Source organism: Haliotis rubra, unplaced genomic scaffold, assembly GCF_003918875.1.
Source record: "Haliotis rubra isolate DU_JTF1 unplaced genomic scaffold, ASM391887v1 Scf701, whole genome shotgun sequence".
In the NCBI taxonomy this organism is placed as follows: Eukaryota; Metazoa; Mollusca; class Gastropoda; order Lepetellida; family Haliotidae; genus Haliotis; species Haliotis rubra.
Genome location: NW_025767415.1, coordinates 536204 through 562313, shown reverse-complemented (window position 1 = coordinate 562313; position 26110 = coordinate 536204). Strand labels below are relative to the sequence as shown.

The following is a 26110-nucleotide window of genomic DNA, read 5'->3' as shown; positions in this document are numbered from 1 at the left end:
TCGACTGACTAGACTTTTAGGCCCGACGAACCAACTTCTCGCTGGCCAAAATGCAGCTACCAAAAAGTAGTTGTACTTTGTTGGTTAACAGAATTTTCTGAATCACCTTGTGAAGTAGAGCGGAGGTGGAAACGATAAGCGCTGAGGCCCCAAGAAGGATGGCCAGGCCGTCGTGATCCCAAGCTAGTGGATCTGGAATTGGAGATACGAATCTCGGCAGTTGGGAGTTGAACCGAGTGGCAAACAGATCGACACTTTCGGTCGAGAGATCGGGTAAATTATCGTCCGAAAAATCTTGGGCAGGAGTTGCCACTCTGTAGGCGACGGGCGACTGAACGAGAGACAGCGGCAATCACGCTCTTTGTTCCGGAATGTGCCTGGCTCTTGCGGCGATGTTGAGAGAATCTATCAGAAGATAGAAACGAAACGTCCACTGTAGAGTGCTGCTGAGCCCGTCCGACCCTAGGTGATTGATGTACCACACTACCGCCGAAGTTGTCGGACTGTATCAGCAGGTGAGACATCTTGAGTAGAGCCGCCCAGTGCTGAATCGCCAGTAATACTGCCTTTGAACTCCAGAATGTTTATGTGGAGTGACTTGTCTTCGACTCACCACTGCCCTGCCACTTGATGCTGAAGGAAGTGGGCTCTTAACCTTCTAGAGAGGCGCCCACAAACAACTGATGGGTTGGACTGAATGGCACCAAAGAGACGCCGGGCAAACATTCTGTACGCTTGAGCCACCAACGAGGAATTGGGCGTAGTTCCCTGGGTAACCTAATCAACACCTGAGGGTTGTTGGTTTTGAAGATGAGGGCGCAGAAATAACTGAAGTGGGCGGCTGCAGTTGACCTCTGTAAGTCAGAGCCTGAGCTGACGTTAAGACGCCTAGCAACTCTTGCCACTGGCGAGAGTTCTGGGGTGATCAAGGCTAAGCGGAACCAGACGCTGAATTTTGGTCCACCTGTCCTGGGGAACAAACAACTTGGCTTGTTCTGTGTCGAAGATTGCTCCTATGAACTGAAGTCTGCGAGTGGGTGTTAACTCCGACTTCGTAGAATTGAGGAGCCACCCTAACTGTTTGAGCAGCCTGATGGTGAACTCCCCGATGGATTTGAAGAACGTTTGGATCCTGTTGTGCCTGAATACAATCGCGTCGATATAGCTTCGAAAGTCACTCCCGAGAATGTAGGAAACTGCTGATGGGTTTGGTCACCCGAAGTAAAAAGCCACGGGTCAGAGATTCCAAATGGAAGGACGTTCCATTGGTAGTGATGGCCCCCGGAAGGTGAACCTGAGATATTTCCGATGATCTGGGTGAATCGAATGTGCAGGTATGCGCTCTTGAAGATCTAGGGATATGAGGAAATCCCTTTCTTCAGAATTGAGCGGAGAAGACTGACCGATACCATGCGAAAATGAGGTGGTTGTTGCAGGAATCGAGCATTGAATGTCTTCATATTGAAGATGAGACGCAACTTGCTGGAGTTTTTCTTTGGCACCAGAAAAATCGGGGAGTAAAATCCTGGAGTTATGCACACCTGATCTAGGTGTTCTATTGCATGTTTCTCCAGTAGAGTTTGGATTGTAGTCGAAAGGACTGCAGCCCGATCCAGAGGATATATTTGCTGCAAGGGTTGAGTGGTGAGGGGTGGATCCCCGACCACAGGCAGTCGATAGCCGTGAATGAGAGTCATTGTGACAAAAGGATCTCCCAGAACCTCCCAGTTGGGAGCAAACAGACCTAACCTCCCTCCTACAGGGGAATCGAACACTGGAACCACCGGATCCGGCAGAACCAATCCGAGCTCTGACTTCCGTGGAGTCACTGTTTGGACTGTCTATGTCCAGTTCCGTGTCGGGTCGATAGAGGCGGCGTGATCGCGGAACCACTGAAAATGGCCTCCTGCCTCTGCCACGCGTGCTTGAGAAGGCCGTGCCTTTCATACAGTCCCGGAGGTCTGGGTTGGAAGGGAATAAATTAATGCGGTTAAGCCATGCGAATAGAATCTTGGAGCTGAATTTTTGCAATTCCAAGAGATCAACAGATACTTGAAATTGGTTAAGACGGTCCACCTTGGATGCGATTTCAGCAATAGCCCCACTGAACACCGTGATCCCCGACCATGGTTGACGAAATAATTCAGCCTTGAATCTATCTTCCCATGAGGAGAAATTCAACGGACCCGATCGCCGTATTGCAAGTAAATAGCCAAAAATGAGACAATTGCTCGAAGACCACCTGGAATTGGTCTAAAATCAGAGTCATACTACTACCCTGATGTATGCGCCCTGGTCCAGATATGCATGGTTGACCGCCTCCGCAACAGCGCCAACAGCTGAAATAATGCAGCTAATGGCAGGGATAGCATGGCTAACCGTAGTATCTAAGTGAGCCAATTCCCTGTCTTCCACCAAATCTGGGCGAAATGGAACGCTTGCCACAGACCATGGAAATGTCATCATCGACTGAAGGTGCCGCTGACCAAAGTTTCACACCATGAGTATGTGCCGTGGATGGTCTGAACCTTGGAGCAGACAAACCATCCTTCGTCCCTTCTAAGCTTGTTGAAAGCCGCGTCAAGAGAAGAAGGCAATTGTTGAAGACATGGGCGCAAAGGAAGTGTGATACTGGCAACATCTCTATTAGTCATGGCATAAGACGTGGCCAAATCATCTGGAGATTTACTAAGAGGTAGCTGAAGTTTTTCAACTATCCAGGCTAACACGTGAGCCGGTTCAACAACATCAAAACTGCCATCAGGAGTGGAGATGTCTGACTGCCCAGGTGAAGGAAAGTAGTCTGAGATCGAGTCCGATCCTCAAATCCCACGAACGATTATTGCTAAGTACGCCAGACGATTGTTGAACATGTGAGGACGAGTGACACTGATTCCAAGCAGACGTAACGGCACGAAGCATGGTATCTAAATCCGGCGCTGGAGCGGAATCAATAGCAGGATTCCAAGACTCAGCAATAATCTGTGACGGGCAAAATAGAAGTGGAAAGGCGTGAAGGTGAACGCTGATCCACTGAAGCGTAACGCTGCCTAGCAGGTGAAACCACCCGCGTACAGAACGGCGTTGCTGATGTGTACTATCATGGGAAGGCACTGACCGTGAAGACGCTACTAGCACAAGGCTGGCTAGAGGGGATATTCTGATTCCCCTGAGGTGAATGAGACCGATTTCTATTATCCCTCTGACGCAAAGACACCAAGCGGTTAGGTGAACCGGATGGAAATGGCGAACCACTTCGACTAGGTGAGACTGAACCGACTACGGGGAATCAAAACGCTGTGGTGAGTCGAACGGAAACACCTGTTGAGGTGAATTGAGTCGGAATGTGAAGCGGTTCGTCCTGGTGAACCTATTTGAGTACGTGAAACAGTACGGCCAGAGGAACCCATTCGACTACGTGAATCAGTTCGATCAACTGAACTCATTCGAGGATGTTCTGGTGAGCCGGTTCGGCCGTGTGAGCCGGTTCGGCCGTGTGAGTCGGTTCGGCATGGTGAGCCGGTTCGGCTGTGTGAGCCGGCTCGGCGATGTGAGTCGCTTCGGCAGGGTGAGCCGGTTCGGTAAGGTGAGCCGGTTCGGCTAAGTGAGTCGGCTCGGCTGTGTGAGCCAGCTCGGCGATGTGAGTCGGTTCGGCAAGGTGAGCCGGTTCGGTAAGGTGAGCCGGTTCGGCTATGTGAGTCGGCTCTAGAAAGTGAACGAGACCTAGAACGACTCTTGCCAGCCGTGGAAGAACGCATTCGAACCTTCGCACCAGATGGTGATTCAACTCGTGTGGGTGAATTGTTCCGGTTAGATGAAACCGTGGAATTAGGAGAACGGGAATACGTTCCAACCGCGCCGATCCCCGCTTTGACGATGAATGCTTAGAAGTTCTCGAAGTCTGTGATCGTTCCGAAGAAACAGACCTACGAGATAATGTAGATCGCAGGTCTGGCGTAGAAGAAATATCGGTCGTTACCACCCTGGTACGCTCCTGAGAACGTAAACTGGGTGAGGGAACCTCCCCTAAAAGCCGTCTCACGTTCTCAGATAAATAGGAATCTGACGGTTGTCCATAAAATCTTCGGCCAGGCGAGACGACGATTGAGAACGGTGAGCAGTGAGGGTGGGGCGATCTAAGCATTGTTTCTTAGCGGGAGATGGACCAGACCCCGCAGAAATAGTCCTAGCCCTATCTGCCAAACGCCTGGCACAAGCAACGTTTGTAAGATTTAAACGCCTCATTAGACAGACCTGAACACTTAGGACAGCGTGTCCCAGTCACAAGCACCCACACAATCAACACGACGTGTGAGGGTCCCATGCTGAAAATACTTTATTACAACGGACGCAAAACTTCCGTTTACTGGCCTTAACAGGCTTAACCATTTTGAGCAATTCTCTGACGAAAAATTTTCCACGTCCACTCAGTGGAGCGACAAGAAAGAGAATGAGTATGTGAGGTGATCACGTGGGTGAGGACTGCGCATGCCTCGTGCTGTCATGGACTAGTGAGCACGACTGAGACAGGAAGGCATGCACAGCACGGGGAGAGGGGCAAGGTAGGTCTTGAGCAAAGTTTTAATTCGTTTCCACTCATGGTCGAATGAAGAGAGAGAGGTGTAAGTCGTGAGATAGGATAAGTTTAAAAATATAATATATATTTTGAAGTTCAGAACATCTAGTCAGGCCGATGGTTAAGCATTCCATGTGAAGACCGACAATGTCCACTTTGTGTTTCAAATGCTGTTGGAGATGAGTTACTTGTTTAGATGAAGCTTTTCTCCAACTGCAACATCAATCTCTGAATGCTAAATACTTAGAATTTCCAATTTTGTCCATCTTTAAGATACTCTTGTCTACTACCAGCGACCTTAAAGGCCTTTCTAAATTACTGAATCACATATTTAATACATTATTTAAAAAATGAAATATTGTTGTTATTTATAACCTGCTATCTTGTATATTATGTAAATGTATACACGCTTGGAGAGTAGAATCCTGGTGTGAGACTGCATTCTAGAATCTCTACGGCGTTCTTTAGAAGTAGTGATTCAATGGCTTCCGTCAGTTTGCTGAGGTGAAGCTTTGGGTAATGATGCACCTGTGGTGTGACGTGAGAGGTGGTGTCGCCTTGAGCTGAATCTCGTAGCCTTCACGTAACACCTGTAGAACATAGTCATCTTGTAGGATTCTCCAATTTTCCCAGTAGTAGCCTAGACGTCCCACAACTGTGAGGGACGACCCAGTTGGTCCGAACCTGATCTTCACTGACCCGAGGAGCAGGAGCCTCCTGATGAGCGACCTCTCCCGGAACGTCTTCTTGAGTTGTTGTATGGTCGGTGAAAATTCCTTGATTTGCCTCGTGAAAGCCTGAAGCCTTCTTATGCTTGGCCTTCTGTACACCTGGGAACTTTGAGCAGAATAGTCCTCGATGCAACAATTGCCGATACATATTATTCATCATCTGCATGGATCTGTTGAGCACCTGATCTCTGTTGTCCTTGCATACTTCTCAAGACGCTGTCAAATAGTGTAGATGCAGCCCAAGGTTGCCGCAATAGGGACTTAATATGATAGTCTGGCCAGTTGCAAGAACAGAGGAGTCCTTGTTGACGAACTAAGGTCAATCCTGCCGATGTACACACCAGGTGATTGGACATAAATTCCTGATCTTTCTTCTGTGTCTCCGTTTTCGGGTTCTGGAAGTTGATGATCAAAGCTTCGTTGATAGCTCGAGATCTAGCTAGTCCAAAGAACGTACGTCTAAATCTTCGTCCACTATGCTATATGTCTCAGACGAGTTCGAGTTATGAGATGGCGAAGATATCGGTATGCCATCAGCTATCCAAGACAAAACTTCAGAGTCTAGGCAGATAGCTGAATTGTCTAGTTCATGGACACTGGTATCTGAAGCCCGTAAGCTTCATCATGGACAGAATCGTTGATAGATGCTGTAGGAGTGAGTGATTGAGTGATTGAGTGAGTGAGTGAGTCTAGTTTTACGCTGCACTCAGCAATAGTCCAGCTATATGGCGGCAGTCTGTAAATAATCAAGTCTGGACCAGACAATCCAGTGATCAACAGCATGAGTATCAATCTGCGCAATTGGGAACCGATGACGTGTCAACCAAGTCAGTGAGCCTGACCACCCGATCCCGTTAGTTGCCTCTTACGACAAGAATGGGTTACTGAAGATCAATATTCTAACCTGGACCTTCACGGGTAAGATGCCGTAGGAGTAGAATGAGTAATCGGCTGTTTATTCTTCGCTGAACGTTGTTGTTGCATAGCTAAGACTATTTGTCGTGTAACACTAGCCACAAAATCCTGGTCCACGGACGGGTTTGTCGAATACGAAGGGTTCGGGCAAGTCTGCGATGTAGTCGCAGTACTTCGCTGCTGACGACGATGAGATGACGATCTCCGTTTATGAGAGTTCGCGAACTCTTCTCCAGATACTAATTCTCTCTGCGGTAGACCCAAACTAGATTGGTTCACGGACTGCGGCGAAGTATGCTGATTATCACTAGAAAGGTTCTCGGACCCTGACGTTGTAGACGAAGATCTGTGATGAGACGAATGTTTCCTTTTAGGTGATGACGTCTTGGATGTATGTTTCTGAGAACTAGGGTTCACGCACCCTGCAGGGGTACTACTAGACGTGCTCTGTGAAGTCGTCAAGATGATCTGCGGTTCGAGAACCGGTGGTGATCTGTCTAGATACGTTGAGGCGTTCTTGAATGATGTAGGTGCATTCATAGACCCCTCTGATCTATTAGTATGTGTAGATGATTAGATCTCGCTGATGACGATGTCCAGACAATCTAGACGCCCTCTTTTTCTTTTCCAAATTGCCAAACGTTGTTGTTCAGTCTCTTTCTTGTGTGGTGACTTCCTCTCAGAAGTAGATTCAGTAACTGTCTCTGTAAGAGCAACAGAGATGGGAGAAACCCCGGGGGAATTCTCCATAGTGATCTGTGACAACTCACACTCCGATGCCTGAGATTCACCCCTCACAGTCGCTGCCTTGCTGATATGCTTTTGTTTATCTGAGACCTTGTGTAAACGTGCTAACAAATATTTATTAAATAAGATGGTTGATACACAATATTCACAAAGTGAGACTAAGGATCACGAATAATCACAGCAAGAGGGGCAAACAGGGTGAGGATCAGCTGGAGATGAACGAAATCTGCACTGTTGACATGCCACCATTGGTAAACAACCACCTGCAATGGAGTGTAAAACACAGAATATAGTAGAAATTTACATAATAAATACATCGTGATGAATCTAAAAAGTATCTTAATGCAATTCACGGCCACAAATTTAGACTAAAAGGCCAAAAAACAAAGGATGTATGCTGCAAAAGGGACCCATTTTGGTGGGAAAAGGGAGGCTACTCATGGATGAGTGATATTACGATCGCCTCAGGGAATTGAAAGGGATTCAAGTTTCCACTTAACCGTCGAAAGGAGAAGGGAGATAAGCAATAAGCATGAGTCAGGATAAGGTAAAATGATATTAATTAAATGCAAATTCTGATAAATGAGCACAACATATACAACGTGAGGCAAAAGAACATGATGTGTTCAAGCAAGAGGAGCACACAGGGTGTGAATCAGGCATTGTTTACATGCGACCGTGTACAAACAGTCACCTGAAATGGAGTGAGAAAATCTCAGAAATTAGCTGTTATTTACTTAAATAAATACATTGTTATGATAATAGAAGGTTCTAGAATACAATTCACGGCTTTAGTTTGAAAATTTGGCCTAAGGATAAAAGTATATAAGCCGTAAAGGGACCCAGGAAACCGCCCCAACCGTCCGCGATGGAGGAGAGAGTGATAAGAGCATGGCTCAGGTCAATGGGATGGCTTTGGTGGGAAAGTGGGGCTCTACATGGGTGAGTGAATTTTGACTGTTCTTGGGAACAAAGGGATTCAGGTTTCCACATAACCTTTGAAAGGAAAATGGGATTATAGCACGAGTCAGGATAAGGAAAATTAAGGAAGCTGCACAGGCCTACACACTGAGCTCTTATTAACAAAGATAATTTTCCTTATCACTCACACGAGCGTGAGTTGAATTTAACAACCAGGGTACTTCAGGTGAAACCATTGGAACGGCTGAAAACCTACTGACCTGCCACTCCGCCTGCTGCTACCCCTACAACTCCACCAAGCTTGGCGGCAGCAATCGCTCCAACGGGTCCTGCCACCACCCCTCCTATTACAGCCCCTACTACAGGAAAGATGACCGCCTTGTACTTGGCTGCCTGAAACACAAAGATGCTGGTCCAATTAATGCATGGAGACACATATGTTCAAGGAACAGAAACATGACTAGCTTACGAACACCATAGACAAAGATATACCTTGGCCACAAGGCTTTGTAGCTCATCTGACTCATCACACTTCAACCTTAGTTTGTAACAAATATCTGATGAGAATCTGAAGGTAAAAGTGAAAGAAAATCCTGTAAAAGCCTCAATATTTATTGCAAGAAGATGGCTGGGTATTAGCCACGAACAGATCATAATGAACCCTGGCACAAAGACTGTTACTGACACATCACATACCTTCCCAAGACTAAGGGCTCCTGCATTGACATCATGCTGCGCCTTGTCGATGTTGTCTTCTATGTGGTCCAACTGATCCCCCTGGTGCTGTGAACATAACAAACACATTCAAGTCACAAATGCCATCACATTGTACGTCTTACTTTCATAGTCACAGGCAGTATGCTCTACAGAACGTTAGATTATAGTTGATACCCACATTGATATGGACACTTTGGATGTTAGATTATAGTTGATACCCACTTTAATAGGACACTTTTGATGTTAGATTATAGTTGATACCCACATTGATAGGACACTTTTGATGTTAGATTATAGTTGATACCCACATTGATAGGACACTTTCGATGTTAGACTATAGTTGATACCCACATTGATAGGACACTTTCGATGTTAGACTATAGTTGATAACCACATTGATAGGACACTTTTGATGTTAGACTATAGTTGATACCCACATTGATAGGACACTTTCGATGTTAGACTATAGTTGATACCCACATTGATAGGACACTTTCGATGTTAGACTATAGTTGATAACCACATTGATAGGACACTTTTGATGTTAGACTATAGTTCATACCCACATTGATAGGACACTTTCGATGTTAGACTATAGTTGATACCCACATTGATAGGACACTTTCGATGTTAGACTATAGTTGATACCCACATTGATAGGACACTTTCGATGTTAGACTATAGTTGATACCCACATTGATAGGACACTTTTGATGCTAGATTATAGCAAATACATACATTGATTAGACATTTTTAATGTCACATTACAGTTGTAGCATACATAGATAGGACATTTTCAGTGTTAGATTATAGTTGATACATACATCGACCATTGAAGCAAATTCATGGATCATCTCATTCAGCTCTACCAGGTTCTGAAAAAACAGATCAGCAGGAATATGTGCATGGGGAATCATGGAAGCCATACACTGTTTGAAAGATAGAATAACTTAATTTGCATTCTTGAAAACTAATGTAAATTCAGATAAATTGGTATTTAATACAGGCTTTAGCTCAGTCAGACAACCGATAGGAGGCCAGTTTGCTTTGAAAGGTACATTATCCATGAAAGGTATGTTTCATTCATAGATCATGCATAGCATCATGAAATAACAAATGACAAGCAATGATTTAGAGATTTGTCTTTTCCCAGATGCTATGTACAGCCTAAATGTAAATTGTAATCCAGTAGTGAGAGGACTGGCAGTAAGTACAGATTAAGTGTATAATCCAGTAGTGAGAGGACTGACAGTAGTACACATTAAGTGTGTAATCCAGTAGTGAGAGGACTGACAGTAAGTATAGATTACTTGTACAATCCAGTAGTGAGAGGACTGACAGTTAGTACAGATTATGTGTACAATCCAGTAGCGAGAGGACTGACAGTAAGTACACATTAAGTGTGTAATCCAGTAGTGAGAGGACTGACAGTAAGTACAGATTAAGTGTACAGCCCAGTAGTGAGAGGACTGACAGTAAGTACAGATTAAGTGTACAGCCCAGTAGTGAGAGGACTGACAGCAAGTACAGATTAAGTGTGTACAGCCCAATAGTTAGAGGAGTGACAGTAATTACAGATTAAGTGTACAGCCCAGTAGTGAGAGGACTGACAGTAAGTACAGATTAAGTGTACAGCCCAGTAGTGAGAGGACTGACAGTAAGTACAGATTAAGTGTACAGCCCAGTAGTGAGAGGACTGACAGTAAGTACAGATTAAGTGTACAGCCCAGTAGTGAGAGGACTGACAGCAAGTACAGATTAAGTGTGTACAACCCAGTAGTTAGAGGAGTGACAGTAATTACAGATTAAGTGTACAGCCCAGTAGTGAGAGGACTGACAGTAAGTACAGATTAAGTGTGTACAGCCCAGTAGTGAGAGGAGTGACAGTAATTACAGATTAAGTGTACAGCCCAGTAGTGAGAGGACTGACAGTAAGTACACATTAAGTGTGTAATCCAGTAGTGAGAGGACTAACAGTAAGTACAGATTAATGGAGTACAGCCCAGTAGTGAGAGGACTGACAGTAAGTACAGATTAAGTGTGTAATCCAGTAGTGAGAGGACTGACAGTAAGTACACATTAAGTGTGTAATCCAGTAGTGAGAGGACTGACAGTAAGTACAGATTAAGTGTGTAATCCAGTAGTGAGAGGACTAACAGTAAGTACAGATTAATGCTGTACAGCCCAGTAGTGAGAGGACTGACAGTAAGTACACATTAAGTGTGTAATCCAGTAGTGAGAGGACTGACAGTAAGTACAGATTAAGTGTGTAATCCAGTAGTGAGAGGACTAACAGTAAGTACAGATTAATGCTGTACAGCCCAGTAGTGAGAGGATTACCTCCTGTAGGTTCTCCCATGATGCTGCTGCCTCTGTGTTGTGGGGGACGACATGAAGCTGGACCTGGTGGTTGCCAAGTGATGAGGGAAGACTGGTGGAGGTAATGTCAGCGCTAGGGCAGGAGGGTGTGGTGGGCGAGGAGCTGCAGGAATCTATCAAAGTTAACATGATACTGTTCATTGTTAATTTCTTTTGTTTATATATTAAATAACATCTACAACATCCTTCAACCTACTGTTTCTAAACCCTTTCATACGTCAGTTAAAAGACTGTACTAATATTTATCCATTTGTCTTCTCAGAGCGGTCTCATGTAGCATGACACTTAAACTAGTCTCTGAGTCTGTGTAATATTACCGATAAACTGGTACAGTATCTCACAATATGAATATCGCGATATGGTTCAGATTCTGCAATATAGTGGGTCTTCCAGAGTTAGCTCCCTTTGAATTATTTGCCCTTGATTTCCATAGCAACAAAAAGTGTTCTAAAAATGTAATTTTCTGAATAAAATTGATACTTTATACTTATCCTGACTCATGCTCTTTTTCTTGTCTTCTTCTTCTTGCGAACATAGTGGAACACTTGTATCTCCTATTGAAGCTCCCTTCAATAAAGAATAGACGTAAAAACACTCCTACCAAGAGTTATCTCTCCAGCCGTTTTAGGCGGGAAACTGTGGCGCCACCGTGCCCACATGCCTCACTCTCTGAGCTGATTATGAGCCCGACACTTGAATTTGCAGGGAAATCCAAAGTGTCTAGTGGGGAGGCTGGGTGGGCTTACCTCATGAGTCAGGATAAGTATAAAATATCAATTTTATTCAGAAAATTACATATTTTTCCTTATCCTGACTCATGCTCTTTTGCTTGTAGAACTGACAGAAAAGGTGGTGGGAAAAGCACTTTAGGATTTCTTTTAGTGAATTTTACGCCATTATATACCCCCCTACGGGAACTTCGTAACTTATTTACTGGTAAACTCTGCTGCTGTTGCGACCCTGACCTTCCAGCTGCCTTTAAATGGGGGGACCACAATAGTTAACTTTTTGGTCCTTTCTTCTGTTAACATTTTAAGTGGATTTTGCGACTCTATCTCTTGATGCAAGCATCAAGTGGAGAAGCGACCCATTCCGGTACAAGTATCCTTACAAGTACTGGGTCATATCACTTATGCTAGTTGTTAGACGAGCATTGTGATTTAAGCAGAACTCCGCTGAGTGTAAGCTTATTAAGTCATGCGATACAAAGGGCGAGACTCCGTCTCAGCGCCTTAGTGGGACTGTCAATTGTTGTGTTACAATAAGTGGGCCGAAATGGTGAAAGTAAGAGCCGTCCTCAGGGGCGATGTTCTTCAAATGATGGTTGGCAACCACCATGTCCCATTTCTAGAAGCAGCCCTCCATTATCGTCCTGATAGAGCGATTCCCAAGTATAGAGAGCGTTGCGTTAGAGCTCTCACTTCATGTGGGTTGGAGGCTCTTGGAGGATCCAGTCCTGCTGCTTTGTAGGCCCGTAGGATGACAGTTCTGATCCAGCTTGATATCTTAGTGCGGAAGACCTTCGTCTGTGCCGCTGTTGATATCGAGATGAAAAGACACTTGAATTTCCGTCTCATGTACCTGGAACGTTGTAGGTAAACTTTCCATGCTCGTTCTGGGCACGAGGATAAGACCTGCGTATCCTGTGGTCCAAGGGTTGATGATAGTGTTGGGACGTGGAACTGTCTGTCTGGATGACCTGACAGTAGATTCTTTGCTATGAAGTCCCATCTCAGTCCCATATGCACGATATTTGATTTGTATCAAATCGTGTTCTCTCAAATCCAGAACATGTATTTCCGACTTCCTTGCTGCTGTTACTAATGTTATCAGGAACAACGCCTTCTGCGTCAAGAACTCTAATGATGTTCTCTGTAATGGTTCGTAGATGTCACTAGTGAGATGTCGTAGAACAACGCTGAGGTCCCATACCGGAGCTTTAAATCTCTGATGTTGGTCCTCCAATTAAAAGGGTGTAGTAAGGCCAGTAACTCTGGTACTTTTGTCAGTTGCACTCGTCCTCATGACGATAACTGATCTCAATGCCGCTAGGTATGTTGAGAGTGTTGACCCTTTTAACTGCTTCCTTTGTCTAGGTGACAAAGGTAGTCCGCCACTTGAGGATGTGTCACTTTCATGGCTGTGAAGCCGATCCTCGAAACGTATCTTTTGTCTCGAAGCGTCACTACTTGTCTTCAGACAAGTTGTGTGAAGACTTGCGTAAAGCTAGTGTGACTGCTTTCGCTGCTCTGACGAAATATCCTCTCTTGATCAAACATGCCTGATACCGTCCACACGTGCAGCCGAAACGCCTCCGGGTTGCCGTGCGCCTGCTTTGTGTGAGGATGTACTAGTAGATTCATACACTCTGGTAGTTGCAGTAGAGACAGTCCTAGGTCTTGTATGAGAATAGGAATTCATATTCTCGCTGTTCAAAAGGCGTGCCCCAAATAGTTGTGGGTCTCATGCCTCACTGATTTAGAATAGAGGAGAATAACTAGTTTAATTAAAGGATATAGTGCCGTATAGGAGACACAGGTGCTCTCACAACCTGCCCACAGGGCGAAGAAGGAGAGAGTGAGGCATGTGGGCACGGTGGCGCCACAGTTTCCCGCCTAAAACGGCTGGAGAGATAACTCTTGGTAGGAGTGATTTTACGTCTATTCTTTATTGAAGGGAGCTTCAATAGGAGATACAAGTGTTCCACTACGTTCGCAAGAAGAAGAAGACAAGCAAAAGAGCATGAGTCAGGATAAGGAAAAATGTGCCAAATATACTTTTAGTTCTGTTGGCTTCATGTAACATTTTACAAGTGGAATTATCTTTAAGTGGCTCCAAACGTGCCAAATATTCTAAGTTTTGTTGGTTTGAATGGTTTCATATGTGATGTTTTTGAGGAATTAAGTGGCCTCAAATGGACCAATTTTTAATTTGGACTTATTAGTAGAGCCTCTGGCTCTGAGTGACCATTTCAGAATTCACATTATTTTGTTATATTTGTTTGTTTCATAATGGCACATATGTTAGGTAGAGAGTTTTATCGATGTCAACTTGTTTATTATGAGGATCATTAAATACTGCATTGAAGTGCGTTCTGTTGGAACAAACAACACTGACCATGAAAATCATGTTATACCGTTACCTTTATTATTATGTTCGCAAAATTTTGTTGCAATACTTCAACTAAACATTCCACATTAAGGCTCTATATCATGTTATTTATCGGTAAACCATTGCCATACACGATGGGGACAGGAAGCATGAAAGTATGGTGTAACAGCAACTAAGAAGGTGATATCGCACACAGAGAGCTATTATGAATTTATGATGTATGCACTTGAACAGAAACATTCCAGTCAATATATCACAATATGTATTGCAATATCTCTTAAATTATTGCAACATATCACAAAATGTGAATCAGGGCAATATCCAGTCCTACTAGTCTCCCTTGATTTGCTGTGGTTACCTAAGTGGAAGTCTCAGCAACAAAGGCCTCTACAGACTGGCTATCCTACACACTGAAATATCCAGCCACAGCATCTGTGTCATGTCTACCTGAGCTGTTTGGGAGAGTCTCAGTAACAAAGGCCCCTATAGATTAGGTATCCCCTACACACTAAAATACCCAGCCACAGCATCTGTGTCATGTCTACCTGAGTTGGTTGGGAGAGTCTCAGTAAAAATGAAATTTTTAGAGTAAAATTAATATTTTATACTTATCCTGACTCATGCTTATTGCTTGTCTTCTTCTTCTTGCGAACATAGTGGAACACGTGTATCTCCCAATTGAAGTTCCCTTCAATTAAAAAATCACTAATTAATACTCACCACGAGTTACCTCCCTTCCACAAGCGCGGGAACGAGGGCGCCACCTCAACCCATGTGCCTCACTCTCTCCTTTTGTTTCGAGCCCGACACTTTATTTTTCCGAAGAAATCCAAAGTGTTAAGTGGGGAGGACGGGAGGGCTTACCTCATGAGTCAGGATAAGTATAAAATATTAATTTTACTCTAAAAATTTCATATTTTTCCTTATCCTGACTCATGCTTATTGCTTGTAGAATCCGATGGAAAAGGAGGTGGGAATATATATACTTTGGATTTTAATAATTAGTGATTTGAACTGTGATGATTGTAATAACCCTATGGGAACTTCATAAAGGCACTGAACTGATGAATTCCTGCTGCTTAACTTATCAGCTGCCATATAAAGGTTATTACAATTTACTGAATATGATAAAAGTATATACAACATTAATGTAAGCTGAAGCTATTAATGTGATAGTATAAACTTCTGTGAGTTTATAGTGGATACTTTTATAAATGAACCAAAGTATTAAGCTTAAGATATGCATATATTTAAGCTATAATAGTATAGTACTGTGCTTAAGATATAATTATAACTTAAGCTGTATAATAGTAACCAACTCCTTAGAGTTTGTTAGCTAATACATTTATGAATATGACCATATGACTGAGCTTAAGGATTGATGAAACTTAAGCTGAACATATATATAATAGCAAAACTCCTAGGAGTTGTAAGCTTATATATAGTATGATATAAAACCATAGTACTGAGCTTAAGATAATAAATTAAACTTAAGCAAAATATATAGATAGCATGTAGCTATTAGTACTGTTATCAGATAAGTATAAAATCTGTAAGATAGACTTATCTTCTCCGTGGAACTGTCAACTGTTGGCGAGGACCATGGGACCCGAAATGGTGGATACCTGAGACGTCCTCGGTGGTGATATCTCTCAGATAGTGGTTGGCAAACACCATATCGGATCTCCAGAAACATCCCTCCATTATGGTATTCAACAGCAATTCCCATGTAGAGCGAGAGTTGAGGCTAGCGCTCTAATTTCGTGAGGATTAGAAGCTCTTGGAGGGTCGAGTCCTGCAGCCTTGTAGGCACGTAGTATGACAGTTCTGATCCAGATAGAGATAGTAGTACGTGAGACTTCCGTCTGCGTAGCTGTAGATATAGGGATAAATAATCTCTTGAATTTCCCTCTGCTCTGTTTGGATCGTTGGAGATATATTTTCAGTGCTCTTACTGGGCATAGTGATAGATCCATCGTATCATGCGGTCCAAGTATGGATGAGAGAGCTGGGACGTGGAATAATCTGTCTGGTTGACCTGGCAGTTGGTTTTTCGCTATAAAATCCCAGCGAAGTCCCAGATGAGCGATGTTATGAATATCATCAAAGCGTATTCTCTCGTAATCCAATGCGTGAATCTCTGACATCCTGGCGGCAGTAGCTAGTGCTAACAGGAATAAGGTTTTGTGGGTCAGTGATTCAAACGATGTAGATAGCAATGGTTCATAAGCCTCACTAGTGAGGTGTTGGAGCACTATATTTAGATCCCAGGCTGGAGCGTGAAACTTCCGTTTCTGATCCTCCAATCGGAACGCTCGTAACAAAGCGAGTAACTCTGGTGTTTTTGTTAACTTGACGCCCGTTCTCATAGTTATGACAGAACTTATAGCTGCAAGATAAGTGGACAAGGTTGAGCCTTTTAGATTCTTAGTTTGCCGTAGATAACATAAGAAATCTGCCACTTGAGGATGTGTAGCATATCTGGCTGTAAATCCTTTCTTAGCAGCGTAATTGACAAAACTGTGCCATTTGTCATCGTATAAGTTACGAGTTGAGTTACGTAGTGCAAGCTTGACCGCTTTAGCCGCTCTGGCAGAATAACCTCTCTTATTCAGACATGCCTTGATACAATCCATACGTGAAGTTGGAATGCTTCTGGTGTTTCGTGCACTTGTTTGGTGTGCGGATGTATCAATAGATTGGCGCGTTGTGGGAGCTGAAGACTTGGTTTTCCCATTACTTGAATGAGATCTGGAAACCAAGTTCTCGCTGGCCAGTAGGGCGCGACCAAAATGAGATGGAGGCTCTGCGTTTGACTGATTTTCACATAAAACGCCACTGTTGAATTGTCTGTGTGAACCATCAACTGAGTGTTCTGTAGTAGGTTGCTCCAGTGACTTATGGCATTTATGACTGCTTGCATCTCTAGCAGATTTATGTGACATTTGCTCTCTTGATTGCTCCATAGGCCTGACGCTGTCCTGCCGGCAAGGTGGGCTCCCCAACCTTGTAGTGACGCGTCCACGTAGAGATGTGTTTTCGATTCCGGCTCTACTAAGGAGACGCCTGCGCAAACATTCAATCTCCTGGTCCACCAGAGTAGATGTGGTTTGACATAATCTGGTAGACTGAATGGTAGAGGGTCCTCAAGATGAGCATTGATGAGGACTTGTAACGGACGTAATTGAAGCCTGCCTCTGACTGTCAAGTCTTGAGCTGATGTGAGTAGTCCCAATAGGCTCTGCCACTGCCGTAGTGGTAACGGAGAGAGTAGGGCTTGAGGAATAAGTTGTTGGATCTTGATCCATCTGTCCTCGGGACTACAATACGATTCTGAGCTGTTAGAAATCGTTATACCTAGAAATTGCAGATCCTGCGTTGGTTCTAGGTCCGACTTGAGTAGATTTACTAACCATCCTAATTGTGTTAGTAGCTTGATTATAAAGTTCAGCTGTAGTCTGAGGCGGCTGTGGATCTGGATCCACTTGTATACCGTCGTCTAGGTAAAAGCTGCGAAGACCTTGACGATGTAGGTATGAGACAATAGGCTTGGTCACTCTTGTGAATACCCAAGGGGCGATGTGATTCGAAGGGAAGAACCTTCCATTGGTAATGTTTCCGTCTAGGATAAATCTTAGATATTTCCTTGAGTTGGGATGAATCGAATGTGTAGATATGCGTCTTGCAAATCTATGCTGGCCATGTAATCTTTGGGACGAATTAAATGCGAGGAGTTGCGGTAAGTGTATCATCTGCAAAGCGTTGGTGGTTTGCATAGATATTCTCTGTTGAAGATGCTCATGTTGTATATGAGACGAAACTTCTCCTTGGAATTTTTCTTCAGCACTAGGAAAACTGGGGAGTAGAAACCTGGTAAGATGTTTCGTTGATCCAGAACTTCTAAGGCCTGTTTGTTTAGTAGAGTAAGTACTGTTTCTCTTAACATAGGTAGTTGTGCCGGTTGAACGTTGAACCCTGTGGGTTGACTGTTAACGGAGGCTTGGCCTTGAGTTGTATTAGATATCCGTGCTGTAGGATGTTGGATACATATGGATCTTGTAGTATTCCCCAGTTTTCCCAGTGTAGCTGAAGGCGTCCACCCACTTGAGACGGTTGTACTGGAACGGCTGGGGGTGGAAGACTCCAGTCGTTCCGAACCTGAATTTCATCGTCTAAATCCACGGGCACCTCTGGATGATCTGCCTCTAGCTGATCCTCCCCTAAATTTGTTGTATGGGCGACGAAAAGAATCCTTGGGATCTTTAGCTGCAGCTAATTTCTTGTCCCGTGCTTTCTGTAGCCCCGAAAACTTAGACTTGCCCGAGTATCTCTGTGTTGACTGTTTAATGACGTTCGCTAAGGTATCCATGGATCTGATCATAAGTACCTCTCTCGAGTCTTTAGATACTTCTTTGGAGACCTTGTCTATGTTGCCACCAAACAGTAAGGCTGATGACCATGGAGCTGTGTATAGAGATTCTGTGAAATTGCTTATCCCAAGAGCAGGAGGCTAGTAAGCCTTGCCGACGAGCCATGGTAGTAGTTTCAGTAAGCTGACAGGTGCTCTGTAAGAAATTGGTGGTCTCTTTTCTGCATGAGTAGAGCTGAGTAGATCATTCTATCTTCCTCCTCTGTAGAATTCTTGAACTTGGTGATGAGAGTTTCATTAATAGTTCTAGATCTATTCAATCCAAAGAACATTCTCCTGGAGATGGTATCTAATTGGAGCCAATTTTGCGATCGTCTACTCTGTAACTTCTGGACTTGGCATCACTGATTAATTTAAAGTTGTCATCAATATCCTGGGCCTTGAAAAAGGGGTCCATATTGTGTCCAACAAATTTCTTGGCATTGAAGACCGGGAAATGTGTAGATTGGACTTTCGAAGATTTGGAACAGGCTGTATCCAGATTAGCTGGTACCGCTGCAATCTGGTCAATAGGAGGTCAGGTGATATTGTCTACATCATCATCCTTCATCAGGTAAGTCTGAGTTGAATTCTCGTTCTTCGATGGGGAGGCAAGTTGTAATTCATTCACCATCCAGTATCTAATCTCAGCATCAGAGAAAATGATACCTTCTTCCTCTGATGTAGGGTCACATGTCATAGTCCTAGATCTGTAGGAAGATCTATGAGAGGACTGTGGTGAACGGACTGACGAGTGGCTAGTGTAAGGAGACCTTGGAGGAGATATCCTCGGCGAACGCTGGGGACTTCGCGAAGCTCTTCTAAATCTTCTGGGCCAGGTAGATTTGGAGCCACTTAGCCTTCACGACCTTCGCGAATGTATCGAGTCAGTGTCCGAATCGACATATGAGCGCTTGCTTCGCGAATGACCTCTGTGTTCTACAGGGTGTGGGCTCGGCGAAGCGCTCCTTCACCGCGATATCCCTCGCAACTGGAGAGGCTCTAGCTCCTTTGCGGAGGCGTCCTGGGACTTCCTTTGCGAAGTGATCGCTACGGGCTGGGTTGCCCTTTGCGGAGGCGCGTTTGTGGGCTCTAGGGCCCTACGCGAAGCCAAGGCGGGCTCTGGGGCCCTGTATGACTTATTATGGGTTGGGCTCTGGGGCCCGTGGCTCTGGGGCCTCTGTAAACCGTAACGGTCCTCCATCAGTCTCATGATTTGGTTGACCAGGTCGTCTGGGACGGTCTGCGCTGGCGTTGAGGGTGGCCTCTCTGTGAAAGTGACGGGACCCTCAATCATAAACTCCGGCGTCAGCGTAGGCATCTCTGGTTGCGTGTTGATCTGCGCTGTAGTGACGGTAGCAGGTACTGGACGTTTCTTATGACGTACATCTGGAATGATAATCGGAATGTCATCATCATATAAACATAATTCTGAGACAGGTAGAATATCGGAGGCAAAATTATTTGTAGCTTTCGTAGATTTCCCTTTTGACGAAGCTGTGGACCTGGGGGTTCGAAGCGTACGTTGAGATGATGTGGACGCTTTCCTAGTCTTAGACTGTGAAGACGGAATGTCTTGAGATGCAGGTCGCTTCTTGGACATAGCGGACTGCTTCCCACGCTTATCCCCAGAGGGAAACTCAGGCAGGCCACCAGCCGGTGGCGGGTCGTCAGTCAACAGTTGACAGGGTATATTATTCCGATCTATTAGCCATGATTGAAGATTGTTGCGAGATTTATCTGCCTTCCATCTCAAAACGGAACATAAATATTTATCAAAGGCAGAAATTGGTAAATTAATACATAATTTACAACGAGAAACAATAGAACATGGAGTAATGCAACTAGGGCATTTTAAATGTGGATCGGTAGCGGAATAACGTAGTTTACAACCTGTGCAGATTCTCATTAACGTAAACTGCTGAACAAACACGGCAAACCGTGAATAAAACAGCAGAAACACGACTAATAATCAATGCAAGTTGAATAAGGATACTAGTTACACCTCTATAACTGAATATAAGAGGTACTAAACTAAATATAAATAAAGGATATAGTGTGTTGGGAGACACAGACGCTCTCACGTCCAGCTCACTGGGCGAAGAAGGAGAGAGTGAGGCACATGGGTTGAGGTGGCGCCCTCGTTCCCGCGCTTGTGGAAGGGAGGTAACTCGTGGTGAGTACTAATTAGTGATTTTTTATTGAAGGGAACTTCAATTGGGAGATACACGTGTTCCACTATGTTCGCAAGAAGAAGAGGACAAGCAATAAGCATGAGTCAGGATAAGGAAAAATAACAGCATCTGTGTCCTGTCTACCTGATTGGTTGGGAGAGTCTCATAACAAAGGCCCCCCACACACTGATACAGATTAGGTATCACACTGAAATACCCAGCCACAGCATCTGTGTCATGTCTACCTGAGTTGGTTGGGAGAGTCTCAGTAACAAAGGCCCCTATAGATTAGGTATCCCCCACACACTGAAATACCCAGCACAGCATCTGTGTCATGTCTACCTGAGTTGGTTGGGAGAGTCTCAGTAACAAAGGCCCCTATAGATTAGGTATCTCCCACACACTGAAATACCCAGCCACAGCATCTGTGTCATGTCTACCTGAGTTGGTTGGGAGAGTCTCAGTAACAAAGGCCCCTATAGATTAGGTATCCCCACACACTGAAATACCCAGCACAGCATCTGTGTCATGTCTACCTGAGTTGGTTGGGAGAGTCTCAGTAACAAAGGCCCCTATAGATTAGGTATCCCCACACACTGAAATACCCAGCCACAGCATCTGTGTCATGTCTACCTGAGTTGGTTGGGAGAGTCTCAGTAACAAAGGCCCCCTATAGATTAGGTATCCCCACACACTGAAATACCCAGCACAGCATCTGTGTCATGTCTACCTGAGTTGGTTGGGAGAGTCTCAGTAACAAAGGCCCCCTATAGATTAGGTATCCCCACACACTGAAATACCCAGCCACAGCATCTGTGTCATGTCTACCTGAGTTGGTTGGGAGAGTCTCAGTAACAAAGGCCCCCTATAGATTAGGTATCCCCACACACTGAAATACCCAGCCACAGCATCTGTGTCATGTCTACCTGAGTTGGTTGGGAGAGTCTCAGTAACAAAGGCCCCTATAGATTAGGTATCCCCACACACTGAAATACCCAGCCACAGCATCTGTGTCATGTCTACCTGAGTTGGTTGGGAGAGTCTCAGTAACAAAGGCCCCTATAGATTAGGTATCCCCACACACTGAAATACCCAGCACAGCATCTGTGTCATGTCTACCTGAGTTGGTTGGGAGAGTCTCAGTAACAAAGGCCCCTATAGATTAGGTATCCCCACACACTGAAATACCCAGCCACAGCATCTGTGTCATGTCTACCTGAGTTGGTTGGGAGAGTCTCAGTAACAAAGGCCCCTATAGATTAGGTATCCCCACACACTGAAATACCCAGCCACAGCATCTGTGTCATGTCTACCTGAGTTGGTTGGGAGAGTCTCAGTAACAAAGGCCCTATAGATTAGGTATCCCCACACACTGAAATACCCAGCCACAGCATCTGTGTCATGTCTACCTGAGTTGGTTGGGAGAGTCTCAGTAACAAAGGCCCCTATAGATTAGGTATCCCCACACACTGAAATACCCAGCCACAGCATCTGTGTCATGTCTACCTGAGTTGGTTGGGAGAGTCTCAGTAACAAAGGCCCCTATAGATTAGGTATCTCCCACACACTGAAATACCCAGCCACAGCATCTGTGTCATGTCTACCTGAGTTGGTTGGGAGAGTCTCAGTAACAAAGGCCCCTATAGATTAGGTATCCCCACACTGAAATACCCAGCCACAGCATCTGTGTCATGTCTACCTGAGTTGGTTGGGAGAGATATTCAGTAACAAAGGCCCCTATAGATTAGGTATCCCCACACACTGAAATACCCAGCCACAGCATCTGTGTCATGTCTACCTGAGTTGGTTGGGAGAGTCTCAGTAACAAAGGCCCCTATAGATTAGGTATCCCCCACACACTGAAATACCCAGCCACAGCATCTGTGTCATGTCTACCTGAGTTGGTTGGGAGAGTCTCAGTAACAAAGGCCCCTATAGATTAGGTATCCCCACACACTGAAATACCCAGCCACAGCATCTGTGTCATGTCTACCTGAGTTGGTTGGGAGAGTCTCAGTAACAAAGGCCCCTATACATTAGGTATCCCCACACACTGAAATACCCAGCCACAGCATCTGTGTCATGTCTACCTGAGTTGGTTGGGAGAGTCTCAGTAACAAAGGCCTCTATAGATTAGGTATCCCCCACACACTGAAATACCCAGCCATAGCATCTGTGTCATGTCTACCTGAGTTGGTTGGGAGAGTCTCAGTAACAAAGGCCCCTATAGATTAGGTATCCCCACACACTTGAAATACCCAGCCACAGCATCTGTGTCATGTCTACCTGAGTTGGTTGGGAGAGTCTCAGTAACAAAGGCCCCTATAGATTAGGTATCCCCACACACTGAAATACCCAGCCACAGCATCTGTGTCATGTCTACCTGAGTTGGTTGGGAGAGTCTCAGTAACAAAGGCCTCTATAGATTAGGTATCCCCACACACTGAAATACCCAGCACAGCATCTGTGTCATGTCTACCTGAGTTGGTTGGGAGAGTTTCAGTAACAAAGGCCTTTATGGACTGGACAGCCTTCTCCTTCATGCACTCCACCTTGTCATCAAATTTGGCCAGGTCCTCCTCCACTATCTGCCCGCGGGCCTTCTCAATCTCCCGAATGTTAGCCTTTATCTGTTGGATGGTGCGGGAGGCATTGATCTGTTCCTTGTTCAGGCCTTTCCAGTTCTCCTGTGAAAGCAGCTGAAACACACAGACACTTTACTGACACTATGTCATAAACATCACGGTGCTAAATACAGGATGTATTAAACATGTGGAATGAAATGTAGCCAGTTCCTTATTATCCAAAACCAAATGAACATGGAAGTGTTAAAATGGTTTCCATTTTCAGTTAGGACAAAGTTTGTATTTTGAGCTGCAACATGATCATCTGTGTACATGACTATCATGATGACAACAACCTCTCATACAAAAGTTCTAATTCTGAACCAGCTCACATCATGTCTTCCCTACCTTCTCCATATTCAGCCTGTGTCTCTGCAGTCTGTCCAAGTCTATCTCAAGAACCTTGAGAAACTTGGATACTGATGGTTCCAGTCTTTTAATGGGATATTTCTGTACAGGGTGGCTCACCGCCTGCATGGGGGACTTCTCAAAAGACATATCTGGAAGGGAGTGACCACATCTAAACACATGAACAGTATCAGCTAACTTCCCAAAACAACTGACTCAATAAGTGAGTATTATTCTAGCAATATTCACTGCAGGGGACACCAGAAATAGGCTTCACATATTGTACCAATGAAGTGAATCGAACCAGGGTTTTTGACGTGATGAGCGAACACTTTAACTGTTAGACTTACAGTTACTATTGCAATATTATCATAGAAATAACTTATGTTGTTGCTTTCGACAAAAGACTTGCATTTTATTTACAACAGGACCAATAAGTGAAAAGTGGCTTACATGTATTATTTTACTCTTTTGTATCAAGAAATAACAACTTAGAAGAAAATATCAACATTGTACAAAACCTTGTTTACCAAGGAAATTTGGTATGGCATCTCAGATAAAATGTGCTGTCTCCATGACTACTGAAATTATTGATTCAGATACACTTTGTTTCATAATTATCATGGAGTGAGTGAGTGAGTTTAGTTTTACACTCGCTTTTAGCAATATTCCAGCTATATCACGACGGGGGACACCAGAAATGGGCTTCACATATTGTACCCATGAGGGGAACCGAACCCGGGTCTTCGGCGTGACGAACGAACGTTTTAACCACTACGCTACCCCACCGCCCAATAATTATCATGGAAGGCATGCTAAAGGTTTGAGATAACCTATATTTGTGTGATGTCTGAAAAGGTTTTCCTGATTCAATAAAGTATTTGATTCAAATATCTACAACACATGTAAACATATGATGTTAAACAAATAACAAGTTTCTTTCACTGAAAATGAGATCTTTTCATATATATTTTGTGTTTCCAGTCTGATCAGTATGCCTCGAGATTTATTGTCACCTGTTTAGAGGCTGGTATTCTGCCTAGAGTGGATTAGTTAGTCAGGTGCCATTTGCAATAATTCATCACAGTAATTTGCAAACAATCTTTAAGGTGATGATCACATAATTTGTTGCATTTCCTATGATGGAAAAGCTGCTTCTAACATGATATGAGAGGGTTATGACTGCCAAGCTGAGATGTATGGTGGTAACTAGGAATATATCATCATCAGGCTGTATAAAAAAAAGATGGAAACACTGACAGATTGTACAACTACATTCCTCCTTTGCCAAACCTTCAGGAGGCGAGGCCTTAAAAATCTACTATTTATTTATATTGTTAATAATCACTAAAACATTTATACCCGTGAAGGTCCGGGGTTAGAATATTGACCTTCAGTAACCCATGCTTGTCGTAATAGGTGACTAATGGGATCGGGTGGTCAGGCTTGCTGATTTGGTTGACACATGTCATCGGTTCCCAATTGCGCAGATCGATGCTCATGCTGTTGATCACTGGATTGTCTGGTCCAGACTTGATTATTTTCAGACTGCCGCCATATAGCTGGAATATTGCTGAGTGGGGCGGCGTAAAACTAAACTCACTCACTAAAACATATAAATATACATTTTCTTTTACTCTAGGAGAGCAGCATATCTTTCTGACATGGTGATTTTACAAAGATACAAGCCATAACACAAACACATACTTGCAACACATGTTATATTTGGTATTACCCTTTCTCAGTAAAGTACAGATTCGGGATTCGAACCCAGTACACTCTCAAGAGTCAACCACCTAATCGCCAACACCCAATTTCAATGGTAGATTTAGAATATACCACTTTTCCAAAACATGAACTATTGTCGTACGTTACATACAAAACTAAATTAGTTTGTTAAGAAGAAACTCAAGCAGGGAACACTACTTACAAGGACGTAGAGCCAACTAGAAAAAGATTGACTACGCAATAGCAATACATCTACCTGTTTACATGCACAGTGGGTTCCGATGTGGAAACTAATGACGGATTTTAAAGACTAGGAAACAATACGTGTATGCTGAATCTCCTTTTCATGTAACGAATTTCCCTTCTCAACATCTCCGTTTGTTTTTAGTTGGTGGTAGACTCAAAACATGACTTTTCTTATTTTCCTATTCTTACTGGGATCTGTCCCAAAAGATCTCAGAACAAATCATTTGCGCGTACATTCTCTAAGACCAGTCATGTGTGGAGTTTAGTCCACTGGCTCCTGTCCGTGACAATAAACTGGGATCCGTCTCTTCTATAAAACAAGTTGATGACGCGCAGGTTTGAGAGACAGAGCCCAGCAAACCGAAAATAGCACTAGTCAAAAGGCTTACACGTCAAACTGGCATTTGAAAGGCAAAACCGAAACGGCCCTAAAAAATCACAACCATTATTTGCATGAGTATATGTAGGACGAATGTAGCAGGGCG

At 44.1% G+C, this 26110-nt stretch overlaps 1 protein-coding gene across 1 annotated transcript; it reads right to left on the bottom strand.

Annotated features, from left to right (window-relative positions):
* Positions 1-650: 650 nt before the first annotated feature.
* LOC124258908 (syntaxin-17-like) lies at positions 651-25844 on the bottom strand. Its single transcript, XM_046692972.1, has 9 exons — positions 25636-25844; positions 23652-23803; positions 23159-23378; positions 10948-11099; positions 9432-9482; positions 8587-8673; positions 8147-8283; positions 5105-5413; positions 651-969 (listed from the first exon to the last, which is right to left on the bottom strand). The coding sequence occupies exons 2-9, from the start codon at positions 23799-23801 to the stop codon at positions 651-653; spliced, it is 1425 nt and encodes a 474-aa protein (XP_046548928.1). The 5' UTR covers positions 23802-23803; positions 25636-25844.
* Between the last annotated feature and the right edge of the window lie 266 nt (positions 25845-26110).

Excerpts from the sequence above, each read along its gene's own strand:
- LOC124258908 (XM_046692972.1), bottom strand. The coding sequence starts at position 23,801 with ATGTCTTTTGAGAAGTCCCCCATGCAGGCGGTGAGCCACCCTGTACAG. Across the intron at positions 11,100-23,158 it reads AACTCTCCCAACCAACTCAG|ATTCCTGCAGCTCCTCGCCC; the intron begins GTAGACATGACA and ends TAACTTTGATAG. Across the intron at positions 970-5,104 it reads CCTCTCACGTCACACCACAG|GACAGGTGGACCAAAATTCA; the intron begins GTGCATCATTAC and ends TTTGTTCCCCAG.